Source organism: Oryctolagus cuniculus, chromosome 15, assembly GCF_051225735.1.
Source record: "Oryctolagus cuniculus isolate XC-2025 breed Fujian yellow rabbit chromosome 15, ASM5122573v1, whole genome shotgun sequence".
Lineage (NCBI taxonomy): Eukaryota > Metazoa > Chordata > Mammalia > Lagomorpha > Leporidae > Oryctolagus > Oryctolagus cuniculus.
In genome coordinates this window covers 39,031,688-39,045,282 of record NC_142881.1, presented here as the reverse complement: position 1 = coordinate 39,045,282, position 13,595 = coordinate 39,031,688, and the positions used below count along the sequence as shown (strand labels likewise).

At 42.4% G+C, this 13,595-nt stretch overlaps 1 protein-coding gene across 6 annotated transcripts in view; it reads left to right on the top strand.

The window, feature by feature from the left end:
• The window catches only part of PCGF5 (polycomb group ring finger 5), a 66,625-nt gene that overhangs the window by 22,862 nt on the left and 30,168 nt on the right, over nt 1-13,595 (top strand). For 4 of the 6 annotated variants that reach the window (XM_051823407.3, XM_070057630.2, XM_070057631.2 and 1 more), the window contains exons 3-5: nt 1,650-1,705; nt 1,815-1,874; nt 4,962-5,110. In XM_051823407.3, the coding sequence (XP_051679367.1) occupies nt 1,650-1,705; nt 1,815-1,874; nt 4,962-5,110 (265 nt within the window). The remainder of the gene's footprint in view (nt 1-1,649; nt 1,706-1,814; nt 1,875-4,961; nt 5,111-13,595) is intronic. The other 2 variants (XM_089314781.1, XM_089314780.1) reach the window with 1 other exon arrangement.

The window sequence follows — 13,595 nt, the reverse complement described above, 5'->3', positions numbered from 1 at the left end:
AAAAAGGGAGACAGTATTTACTGGAAGAAGCTAGATGAGACAGTTGACCAAGTTGGACAAAAGGGGGCGCCCGAGCTGTTTGGCATCTGTTGGCAATACGTAGCATGAACTCGGGAGAGATGCAGCACACAGTTTTGAAGCCACAAAAGAAGAGACCCCCCCCTCCACCCACGGAAGACAGCCTGTAGAAAAGGTGGGAGTGGGGCTGGCGCTGTGGCTCACTTGGTTAATCCTCCGCCTGTGTCACCAGCAGCCCATATGGGCGCCGGGTTCTAGTCCCGGCCACTCCTCTTCCAGTACAGCTCTCTGCTGTGGCCCGGGAGGGCAGTGGAGGATGGCCCAAGTGCTTGGGCTCTGCACCTGCATGGGAGACCAGGAGGAAGCACTTGGCTCCTGGCTTCGGATCCGTGCAGTTCCAGCCATTGCGGCCAATTGGAGAGTGAACCAATGGAAGGAAGACCTCTCTCTCTCCCTCTGCCTTTCTTCTCTCTGTGTAACTCTGACTTTCAAATAAATAAATAAAATCTTAAAAACAAAAAAAGTGGGAGTGCAGAGTAGAGGGCGCTGGAGAAAAGAAGGCACAGAGAAACAGAGGAAGGACAGACGGGAGAAAAGGACAGAAGAGAGCAGAAAGGCCACTCCAGGGAGGCAGTACTAGACAGCGCCGTCATCCACTGCCGAGCAGTGCTGGCGAAGAATCCATTTTAAAAACAGTGAACTTTCTAAAAGCTTAATTCTAACACTAATTGAACCCGTTCAGCACGAACGTTCAGGACGGTTTGGAGAGTTTAGTGGAGTCTGAAGTGAACAGAGCATGTGACAGCTTATGCTTGCACGTTTTCCCAGTCAGAAGAGTGAGCAGCCGAATACCAGCTTGAAAGGACAATGCGTTTTGTGGAAGCTTTTGTTTTATGTTAGATGTGGGGACCCTCTGCATCCTGGCAGTTAGACAAGAACGATGCTGTCACACGGATGACGGAGGTGATGGGGGAGCAAGAGGAGGGGAGTGACAGCGTGAAAGCCACAAAAAAGGAATGCAGTTTGGATGGCAGGAAAGAACAGAAAGATGTCAAGATAATACTGGAAGGGAGATGGAGCCTGTTTCTTTTCCAGGAACGAGCCAGGATTGTGGTGGAGGATTCGGGAGTGGGGGTGTCAGCTTTGGCTGCACGGCAGCCCCTGTCCGACAGACGCCCTGCAGATTTGGTCTTGAAACAATCAGTGGCTCTCAGTCCCCTGTTGGCCATCAGCAGGGCTGCTCGGTTCCTCCACCTGGCGCCTGCCCCTCCAGAGGAGACGAGAGTGAGCAGAAGCGTGGGGTGCCCCTTGGGGCTCAGCTCCAAACTCAGCACTGTCACCTGTACCACACACTGTTGGCCTGACTGGGTTCCTGGCTCACCCACATGCTCAGGGTGGGACGGCCAGCAGACTCCACCCTTTCCCCTGGGTGGGGAGCGGAGGGTCACCTCAGAGGGTTTGATGGAGAGGGAGAGCTGGGGACTGGAACCGTTTGCAGTCGCGTGCAGTGGGCATTCTGTTCTGTACTTGGTAATACAAACGAGGTGCTGCTCTCGCTTCTTTACTCGCCTGCTGGATTTGGACGTCTTCATCGTTAGCGTGTTCTTTTTCTCTCTCCCTCCCCTTCAAAGGTTGGATAATACATTAGAGGAAATTATATTTAAGCTGGTCCCCGGACTCCGAGAACGTAAGTTACCTTTATATGTTGTGGACTTTCGTGTTTTGTGACATCAGTATTTCTATTAAGGATTTCATGATTTTCCTATGGTTTCTATACTGTTTATTTTTTCTTTTAGAAGAACTTGAGCGGGAATCTGAATTTTGGAAGAAAAATAAGCCTCAAGAAAATGGACAAGGTGATTTGTTTTATGTCTGACTCTAACAGAATTTCCCAAATTGGTCAGTGTTTGTAGCTTTGGTAAACCAACCTCTCCAAGCTCAACCTTCTACACAAAATTCGTGTATCCCTTAGTTAACTTAGTTACACTTAGTTATCCCCTGCTTCTCTTTGGGAAATTTTATACAAATGTGTGTAAATCTGGTGTCACTCCAGTTGAGGGTAACTGGGAAGAGAAAAGGTGGATAAAACAGAACACTAAATTATTATAGGAATCATTTCTGGAGAGCTAAAGGAAGAAATAGCCATAGTTTGCAATTAAGTAGTGAGGGTTTTTTTTGTTTTGTTTTGTTTTTTTCCTGTATTTATCTGGGTGTTTGGTTTAAAAGGAGAGGGAACTGAGCCCTGGCTGAGAGCCAGATCCGGAGATGTTGCTGTACTGATGCTCTGGAGTGAAGTTGTCCCAGCAGGGGCTCATATGATACTCACATGTATGTCCTGGCTGTAAAGACTGTGGTTTCACTGCTTATGTGGGAAGCTTTCCTATCTCCTTGGCTAAGTGTCTAAATCTGAGTCCCCAGGAGACTAAGCAATTGCTGATTTTTTTTTTAATAAATAATCTCAACAGTGATGAACATTACTGGGCAGAGAAAAAGCTTTTTGTATGTGTATGAGCCACACAAAGGATGTCTAAAATTATAAGACAGTATCCTTCCCATTTTTTTAACATGAGATTTTATTGAAGGGGTATTAAAAGACATTGAAATCTGTAAAGAATGTATATACGTCTTTATAGGCTCACTTATGGAAGCCAAAGCTGAGATCGTCAGTTATACAGCACTAAGGGGGATAAGGAAATGCCGTCTTCTTTCGTCTGTAAAGTGAAGATCATGGTTTTACTGGTTCAGCTACACTGTGCAGGGCTGTTTTCCTATGGCAGTGGAGGTTTGATGGTTGGAATAAGGTAGCAACGGACTGCTGTTCATCCATCACAGCCAACAGCGAGGAAGAAGCTAAGCCTAACAAAAAAATGACTTAACTGAGGGTTTGTTTGGCCCAAGTGTATACTTCAATTAGACAGTAGTGCTACTGTAAAAACACAGATAATGAAATGTTCCTGGTTTTGACTGCCTGTTGAAGAGACCAGGAGCTGAGGGCTGTCATGACAAGTTACGTGGTAGTAGGTTCAGTCTGCGACTCTATCACGGGTGGACTTGTGAAGGGCTGTAGCCTGCTTTGTCCATTTTAACTCTTTTCCCATTGTTTCTCCCTTTCTGAGGCATTTATGATGTTTAGCACTTAGTTTGGGTAGAGAGTTTGGGTCTTGTCTTGGGGTTGAGAGTTTGCTCCATAAAAAGCAGTTCTTATCTGTGTGATTTCTCTGTGACATGCAGAAGAGAACCCACCTTCCCCTAGGGCACATCTGTAATACTTGTTTTTTCAAAGATTTATGTATTTTTTCTATTTAAAAGCTAGAGTTAGAGTGCACACTTCCATCTGCTAGTTCACTCCCCAAGTGGCCATGACAGCCAGGGCAGGGCTAGGTCAAAGCCAGGAGCATGGAACCTCATCTGATTCTCCCGTGTCGGTGGCAAGGGCCCAAGCACTTGGACCATCTTCTGCTGCTTTCCCATGCACATTAGCAGGGAGCTGGATCGGAAGTGGAGCAGCTGGGGCCTACACTGGCACTCATATGGGATGTGGGCATCGCAGGGGCCACCTTGACTCTGTGCACTACAGGGCTGACCCTGAACATCTATAGTGCTTTTATTATAGTCATTGAGGAGGAGCTGACCTGTCATTTTGGGGGCTGCAGATTTTTCTAAGTGTAATGCCTGACTGGCTAATTTTTTTCAAGTTTTGGCTTAAAAGTATTTCATCTGAAATCTTCCATGAATCTTTGCCTCACCACCAAAGTTTAGATTAGTTTCCTCTTTTATATGCAGCCATGTAGCAAGCCCATTTTTCCTGTCCCGTCTTGCAGTTGTTGACTTTGACCTGCGTTCCTTCCTGTGCCCTGACCACTATGCCCGTGCAGGTGATAACACTCTAGTTTGGTCTGGTTCCCCCAGGTCTAGCACAGTACTTGCCTAACATCCAGTTAAAGGTACTCAATAAATAAATTGATCAGTTAACATATGTAATAGGTTAAATATGAGCTTACTTTAAAAAGTCTGTGGAGGCACCAGCGCTGTGGCACAGTGAGTCGACGCCCTGGCCTGAAGTGCTGGCATCCCATATGAGCGCCGGTTTGAGACCCAGCTGCTCCACATCCGATCCCGCTCACTGTTATGGCCTGGGAAAGCAGTGGAAGATGGCCCAAGTCCTTGGGCTCCTGCACCCACGTGGGAGATTCAGATGAAGCTCCTGGCTCCTGGCTTCAGACTGGTGCAGCTCCAGCCGTTGTGGCCAGTTGGAGAGTGAACCAGCAGATGGAAGACCTCTGTCTGTCTGTCTGTCTCTCTCTCTCTCTCTACCTCTCTCTGTGTAACTCTGACTTTCAAAAAAAATGAATAAAATCTTAAAAAAAAAAAAAGTCTGTGGAAAAATTAAATTAAAAGACAAAAACTCTGGAAATTCTTCCATAGTTTTTTTCATGGTAGGCATTTTCCACCAACTTTTTGAAGAACCTTCATATATTGGTATATAATACAAAATGTGCCACTCAGATTTCCTTAAGGGAGTTTTATGTGTATGTATATTATTTTCACTTTCTGATTTTATGAATATCTAATGTGAAAATTTAAGAACTTAAAATATTTTGTAGTTTTCAAAATACATGTTTTTGGTTTGAATATATTATCTCATATGTACACATAGAATTGGAAGTGTTTTTTTATGTCTTATCTACTTGAGATCATCATTAATTGCAGTAATTTGTGTGACCCAGTACACTTTTGTGGCTCTTTCATTTGGATTCCCCCATGGGCTTGGAAATCTTAAGCTAGGTTACAAAGTTTCTCAAAAATGCTTCCATTGTTGAGTTGGTTGGAACGTTTTCAATATATTGGAAAACATTTCCTAAAGGTGACTTTTGTTCAGATGATTAATGTGTTGTTGCTTAACTTGTAAAGCATCCTTGAGTTCTATATCTTAAATTTTACAGATGATACTTCAAAAGTTGACAAACCTAAAGTAGATGAAGAAGGTGATGAAAATCAAGATGATAAAGACTATCACAGAAGCGACCCCCAAATTGCCATATGTCTAGATTGTTTACGAAATAACGGACAGTCGGGAGACAATGTGGTAAAGGTGAGTGGGCGGGGACAGCTGCGTCTTCTTACGGGTTTACAATAAACCTTTGACCGTTTGTTGCTTAAAAATGCTCACTTTTGAAGTTTTAATTAACAGAATCAATGGACTTCCTGTCTCTGACAGTCGAAGCAGTTGATTGTTTACTCCAGACACCTTTTTCAGTCTTGCCAACTGAACCATCCTGTCAATGCCAATGCCACCACCTAGTGGTTGGTACAAAGAATCACACCTCAATTTCTGCTTCCCTCCTTTTTGTACTTTTGTTTGAGTTTCTATACTTTCTTACCCCACCCCTCCTTATTTTAAGTGTTAAAGTAACCATAGATAATTTCATGCCAAGCAATGACCCTTTTATTCCTTGTGTTATGACTTTCTTTGTTCTCTGTTTTCCTATTTTAATTTATAAATCAACAAAGCTTTCCTTGTCATGATTAATACATTTTATGAAAAATATATTTATTTGGTTTTGAAGTAAAATTAAATGCTGTAAAGTGCCTGCAAACTTTTAAAGTCCTGGAAGGTTCTCAGTTATTTCCTATGGAATCTCTGATCCTGTTTCCTTCTGTGTCTGCTAAACAAGCCTTTTCATGAAGGATCTTTATAGAAAGTCTTTTGTTTCTTAAACCCTGCTCCTCTTTTTGATTTTCTTTAGTCTTTATATGATGTTGCTTAAATAATGTTTTCTGCTTTTTTTTTCATTGCAAGCAGCCTTACTTTTCATTATAAATGTTTGCTACTTTATCTTGTAAATAGGATTTTTTTTATCACTTTGTCCTATCAAATGTCAGCCACTGAGAATGGTGTTTCTCTATTTTTATTCTGTTTTCTTTCAAAAGCCTATGTCCATTGTCTCTAGAATTTTCTTTGACTTCCTCTCAGTCTGTAAGACAGTGGGCTGAATATTTTTTATTAATACTTTTTAAAAGATTTATTTATTTGAAAGACAAAGTGAGAGAGAGAGAGAGAGATGCAGATCTTCTATCCACTGATTTGCCCACAACAGGAATTCTGTCCAGGTCTTCCATATGGATGGCAGAAACCTAAGTTCCTGGGCTGTCATCCACTGCCTCCCAGGCACCTTGGCAGGCAGCTGGATTGGGGCTCAAACCAGATCTGTGATATGGGATGTACAGCTTAACCTGCTGCACACAGTGCCTGCCCTTTTAATAAGACATTTAATGATATTTCCCTATTAGGAAATGAGAAACCTAATTTTTCAACTCTGATTAAGTTTTCCAAGCATCTTGCAACAATGAATATAGATGAGCACAATAATTCAGGGGATATTATAAGAAAAAAAATCTTTCAGCCAGCAAACTTGGTTAGTTATAAGATAAAGGAGCTTTGCTTGGGTCAGGCATGTCAAAATGGGCAGCAGTCGCTAGGGAACTGGCCCCATACCTGGTCCTTCCGGTGTTCCGTGCTGCCTGAGTGTCGGTGCAGCAGCTCTCGTACGCCTTCTCATCAGTGTCCGTCGGCATGCTTGTGTCTTTTCTGCCAGTCGTTTCTGTAATCCCCTTGGGAAAGGTTCTTCATAGACACTGTGGTCATCCTGTAGCTAGCTCTGTGGTAGGAGTGATTATCTCATGGAGCTGAATACTTTTCATAAGGAAGCATGAAGCCATCTTCGCTGCATGACTCCAGTGTGAAAAACACTGAGGGAAATTCACCTGAGAAGCTACCCACCTCGATTCTTTTGACATCTTTGATGTTTCACACCACTCAGTTGACCTTTTTTCACCTTCATTCTTTACCCTTATTCTTAAAACAACTTTCTTTCCTTACGAATGACGTACTGTGCTACTTAATTTTCACCTTTTTCTCTCAGACCATCTGCACATTGTCTCCCTCTGATGTGGGCTCGTGCCTTCTACTTGACAGATGTGGGTGTGTCCTGGTAGTACTTTCTCTGTATTCATTCTGCAAAGTCTCTTCCATGTTTTATGGATTCAGCTATGTAAGCACTTTAAAATCTCCATTTTCAATTCTGCCATGTTTTCCAAATTGAAGAATGATGAGGGTACTTCAGAAAGTTCATGGAAATGGAAATAAGAGATTTGGGTACAAAAAAAAGGTTTTGAAATCCATGCATATTGTTCCCCTGATACACGTTTCCCATGTACTTCTTGAAGACCCTTGGTACTTCCACGGAACACCAGCCAGTCATGCGAGTTGAAAACCTTCAGCCATCTTTGATCTTTTTTCCTTCAAAAACTTTCCCTAGTTTAGTGCTGCTCACCTTTACATCTCAATTTTTTTTTAATTAGTTTGTGTTTCCTATACCTGTAATTTCTCCTTTATTATCTGAGGCCAGGGCCACTTGCCCGAGTGTGAGCGGGACAGGTGAGGTTCAGAGTCAGACGGGTGACTACTTGAGGGTTTGTGGGCCACGAGGTCAGTGTTGGAACCCCTCCCTGTTGGAACCCCTCCCGTTGTTAACGGCTGCACCAGAGCAGCCATAGACAATAGTGAATGAATGGGCATTGTTGTGTTCCAATAAAACGACGTAGGAAAATTGGTCATCAGCCCGATTTCGCCTGAGGGCCTGGCCATAGTTGGTCTTCTCCTGGCCCATAGAATCAAGTCTTAACTCCTTATGTTAGCATTCAGTGTCCTTCTCTAACAGCTCCTCTCTGGTTGAGTTTATGTCCATTAGAGCCATCAGCAAAGCCTCCTCTCAAGACAGATGATTGGAGCTCTGCCCACGAGTGCCACATGCATTTTGGAAAGTATGGATCTAGAACTCACGAAGGCTTGTGTTGTGACCACGGAAGTGCCTGCAGAGCCTTGAGCATCCCTTCCTCTGTGCCACAGTCCTGTCTCTCACCGTTGTCCTCCTGTGCTTCTGTCAAGGCCCCAGCACAGAACTGTCTTCTCTGCGATGCTGTTTCCAGCCTTGTGAAGAAGGCCATTGGCAGGGGCAGCCGCAACACCAGCCCCTCTGCTCTGAAATTCCGCGGGGCTCCTATTTATCACTCAGTTAGGACTTGGTCCACTCTCTGTTAAGGATGCGAGGTGCTGATACTGTCTTCACCTTTCTCGATGTAGGTCTTAGCTTGAAACCAGGCTGAGAAGCCCTTTGAGGCAGAGACACAACGCCTGTTGCTTTGTAGCCTTCTCAGCTGTCTCACTCCCCTGCAGCAGGGTACGGGTCTCAAATACACTCATGGAGTATCAAGTTTGTACTGACTTTAAAAAAAATTTTTTTAATTGCTACTTAATTTTATTGGAGAGGCAGATCTTCCATTTGCTAGTTCACTGTTTAAATGCCATCATTTGAGCCAGGCCAAATCCATGACACTAGAACTCAGCTCTGGATTCCCACATGGGTGGCAGGGACCCAAGTACTAAACACTGAGCAACACCAAAGCTAGTCCTAACAGACATGAACACTGCACCCTGCGATGACAGAATATACCAGGGCACTCAGTGTTTGTGGGAAACAGAATTAAATTTATTTGCTGCAAAAATTTTTGAAGTGCATACATAAGTTGTTTACTATATGTATTTGAACTTTTCAGTGACTTTTTTTCAGGGTAGAACATATGTTAGGCTACAAAGCGAATTTCAATAAATATAAAAGACTTTCAATTGCAGTTATACCAAGTATATTCTCTAACCACAAGAGAATGAAATTAGAAATAAATCATAGTCAGAAACATGCACAGTTCACAAGTATGTGGAAGTTGAACAGCATATTCTTAACCAAGAATCAAAGAAGAAATCACAAGGAAGATTAGAAGATGTCTTTAAATGAATGATAGCAGAAGCATAGCATACTCAAAGTTATGGGATGCAGCAAAAGCAGTGCCCACAGAGAAATCTGTAGCTGTAAACTCATTACGAAAGGAAGAAAATCAGGGTGGGTGTTATAGCACAACAGGCTCTAAGCCACCACCAGGGACACCCACATCCCATGTCAGCAGAGTGCCTGGATGCTGTCGTCCTTCCTCCCAACCTTCCTAGGAAGCAGCAGCTGATGGCCGAGTACTTGAACCCTTGCCACCCACAGGGCAGACCTGAACAGAGTTCCAGCCCTGGATATTTCAGGCATTTGGAGAGTGGACCAGTGGATAGGGGATCTCTGTCTCCTTCCTGTGTCACTCTGACTTTGAAATAAATACTATTTTTAGAAAATTAATAACCTAATCTTCCAACTTAAGGACCTAGGAAAAAGGGCAGACTAAAATCAAGCAAATGAAGGAAATGGTAAAGGTTATATTAGAAAAAAAGGCCGGCGCCACGGCTCACTTGGCTAATCCTCCGCCTGCAGCGCCAGCACCCCGGATTCTAGTCTCGGTTGGGGCGTTGGATTCTGTCCCAGTTGCTCCTCTTCCAGTCCAGCTCTCTGCTGTGGCCTGGGAAGGCAGTGGAGGATGGCCCAGGTGCTTGGGCCCTGCACCCGCATGGGAGACCAGGAGAAGCACCTGGCTCCTGGCTTCAGATCAGTGCAGTGCGCCGACCATAGCAGCCATTTGGGGGGGGGGGGGTGAACCAATGGAAGGAAGACCTTTCTCACCAATGGAAGGAAGACCTTTCTCTCTGTCTCTCTCTCTCACTGTCCACTCTGCCTGTCAAAAAAAAAAAAAAAAAGGTTATATTAGAAAAAAAATCAAATAGAACAGAAAAATAGAGAAAGCTTTAAAGTTTATTCTTTGAGATCGACAAAATTGATAAACTTTTTGCTAAGCAGACAAAGAGAAAACCTCTAAGATCAGAAATGATCTTGGTATTACTACCAAGTGTATAGCAAGAGAAGTGATTGTAAAGCAATCCTATGAATGATTGTATGCCAACATTGTATTACCAAAACTGACTCATGAAGAAATAGGACATCTGAGTGAATCTATAAGTAAAGAGATAAAAGTGGTTGTAAAATAACTAAATAAAACTTCCCATAGCAATCCAAACATTTACAGAAGAAGAGACACCAAGCTAAAACTCTTCCAAAAGATAGAGAAGTGGAGGGACTACTTCCCAACTCACTCTGTGAGGCCAATATTATCCTGATAGCAAAACCAAAGACATCACAGTGTGAGAGAACTGGGACAATTTCATGCATCAAAGGACACAGGCAACCTATGGAATGGGGGAAGATACTGCAAATCATGTATCTGATAACCACTTAAAACCCACAATATATATAAAGAACTCTGGGAACCAGTGGTGTGGCACAGTGGGCAAAGCTGCTGCCTGCAGTGCTGGCATCCTGTCTGGCAACCAGTCACTCTACTTCAATCCAGTTTCCTGCTAATGTGCCTGGGAAAAGCAGCCATCCATGTGGAAGACCCAGAAAGAGCTCATGGCTTCGGCTTGGCCCAGTCCTGGGTGTTGTGGCCATTTGGGGAGTGAACCAGTGGATGGAAGATCTCTCTGTGTCTCTCTCTCTGTCTCTGTAACTCTGCCTTTCAAATAAGTAAATGCAATTAAAAAAAAAAGTACCCAGGAATAAATTTTAAAAAAATAGACATTTCTCCCAATATTTTATTTTTTTTTTAAACTTTTATTTAGTAAGTATAATTTTCCAAAGTACAGTTTATGGATTACAATGGCTTTTCCCCCCCATAACTTCCCTCCCACCCGCAACTCTCCCATCTCCCTCTCCCTCTTCCATTCCATTCACATCAAGATTCATTTTCAGTTATCTTTATATACAGAAGATCAATTTAGTAAATATTAAGTAAAGATTTCATCAGTTTGCACCCACACAGACCATAAAGTGTAAAATACTGTTTCAGTACTAGTTATAGCATTACTTCACATTGAACAACACATTAAGGACAGAGATCCTACATAAGGAGTAAGTACACAGTGACTCCTGTTGTTGACTTAACAAATTAACACTCTTGTTTATGGTGTCAGTAATTTCCCTAGGCTCTACTCATGAGTTGCCAAGGCTATGGAAGCCTTTTGAGTTTGCCAACTTCAGTCTTATTTAGACAAGGTCATAGTCAAAGTGGAAGTTCTCTCCTCCCTTCAGAGAAAGGTACCTCCTTCTCTGATGGCCCGTTCTTTCCGCTGGGATCTCACTCACAGAGATCTTTCATATTTAGGTTTTTGGTGTGTGTTTTTTTGTTTGTTTTTTGTTTTGTTTTGGGTTTGTTTTTGTTTTTGTTTTTTGTTTTGTTTTGGTTTTTGGTTTTTTTTGCCAGAGTGTCTTGGCTTTCCATGCCTAAAATACTCTCGTGGGCTCTTCAGCCAGATCCGAATGCCTTAAGGGCTGATTCTGAGGCCAGAGTGCTGTTTAGGACATCTGCCATTCTATGAGTCTGCTGTGTATCCCACATCCCATGTTGGATCATTCTCTCCCTTTTTGATTCTATCAGTTAGTATTAGCAGACACTAGTCTTGCTTATGTGATCCCTTTGACTCTTAGACCTATCAGTGTGATCAATTGTGAACTGAAATTGATCACTTGGACTAGTGAGATGGTATTGGTACATGCAACCTTGATGGGATTGTATTGGAATCCCCTGGCACATTTCTAACTCCACCATTTGGGGCAAGTCTGATTGAGCATGTCCCAAATTGTACATCTCCTCTCTCTCTCATTCCCACTCTTATATTTAATAGGGATTACTTTTCAGTTAAATTTAAACACCTCAGAATAATTGTGTGTTAATTACAGAGTTCAACCAATAGTATTAAGTAGAACAAAAAAATACTAAAAGGGATAAAATATTACATTGTACATCAACAGTCAGGACAAGGGCTGATAAACTTCTAAAGTACAACTTTTGGATTATAGCAGTTTTTCTCCCCACAACCACCCTCCCACCCACAAACCATCCATCTCCTACTCCCTCTCCCATCCCATTCTTAATTAAGATTCATTTTTAATTATCTTTATATACAGAAGATCAACTTAGTATATACTAAGTAAAGATTTCAACAGTTTGCACCCACACAGACACACAAAGTATAAAGTGCTGTTTGAATACTAGTTTGATCATTAATTCACATAGTACAACACATTAAGGGCAGAAATCCTACATGGGGAGTAAGTGCACGGTGACTCCCATAGTTGATTTAAAATGCACACTCTTATTTATGACGTCAGTAATCACCTGAGGCTCTTGTCATGAGCTGCCAAGGCTATGGAAGCCTCTTGAGTTCACAAACTCTGACCTTATTTAGATAAGCCCATAATCAAAGTGGAAGATCTCTCCTCCCTTCAGAGAAAGGTACCTCCTTCTTTGATGGCCCATTCTTTCTGCTGGGATCTCACTCACAGAGATCTTTCATTTAGGTCATTTTTTGCCACGGTGTCTTGGCTTTCCATGCTTGAGAAACTCTCATGGGCTTTTTAGCCAGATCCGAATGCCTTAAAGGCCGATTCTGAGGCCCAAGTGCTGTTTAGGGTATCTGCCATTCTGTGAGTCTGCTGTGTATCCCGCTTCCCATGTTGGATCATTCTCTCCTTTTTAATTCTATCAGTTATTATTAGCAGACACTGGTCTTGTTTATGTGATCCCTTTGACACGTAATCCTATCTTTATGATCAATTATTAACTTAAACTGATCACTTTGACTAATAAGATGGTATTGGTACATGCCAACTTAATGGGATTTGGAATTCCATGGCAAGTTTCTAGCTCTCCCATTAGGGGTAAGTCCGAGTGAGCGTGTGCCGAACTATACATCTTCTCCCTCTCTTATTCACGCTCTTATATTTAACAGGGATCAATTTTCAGTTAAATTTAAACACCTAAGCATAATTATATGTTAATTAAAGAGTTCAACCAATGGTATTAAGTAGAACAAGAAAATACTAAAAAGAATAAAATAGTAAGCTGTTCCTTGACAGGACAAGGGCTGATCAAGTCATTGTTTCTCAAAGTATCCATTTCACTTCTACAGGTTTCCTTTTAGGTGCTCAGTTAGTTGTCACAGATCAGGGAGAACATATGATATTTGTCCCTTTGGGACTGGCTTATTTCACTCAGCATCATGTTTTCCAGATTCCTCCATTTTGTAGCAAATGACCAGATTTTATTTTTTTTTTTAACCGCCGTGTAGTATCCCATAATTTCTTTATCCACTCTACTGTTGATGGGCATTTAGGTTGATTCCATGTCTTAGCTATTGTGAATTGAACTGCAATAAACTTTGAGGTGCAGACAGCTCTTTTATTTGCCAATTTAATTTCCTTTGGGTAAATTCCAAGGAGTGGGATGGCTGGGTTGCATGGTAGGGCTATATTCAGGTTTCTGAGAAATCTCCAAACTGTCTTCCATAGTGGCTTTACCAGTTTGCATTTCCCCCAACAGTGGGTTAGTGTGCCTTTTTCCCCATATCTTCACCATCATCTGTTGTTGGTAGATTTCTGTATGTGAGCCATTCTAACTGGGGTGAGGTGAAACCTCATTGTGGTTTTGATTTGCATTTCACTGATTGCTAGTGATCCTGAACATTTTTTCATGTGTCTGTTGGCTGTTTGGATTTCCTCTTTTGAAAAATGTCTATTGAAGTCCTTGGCCCA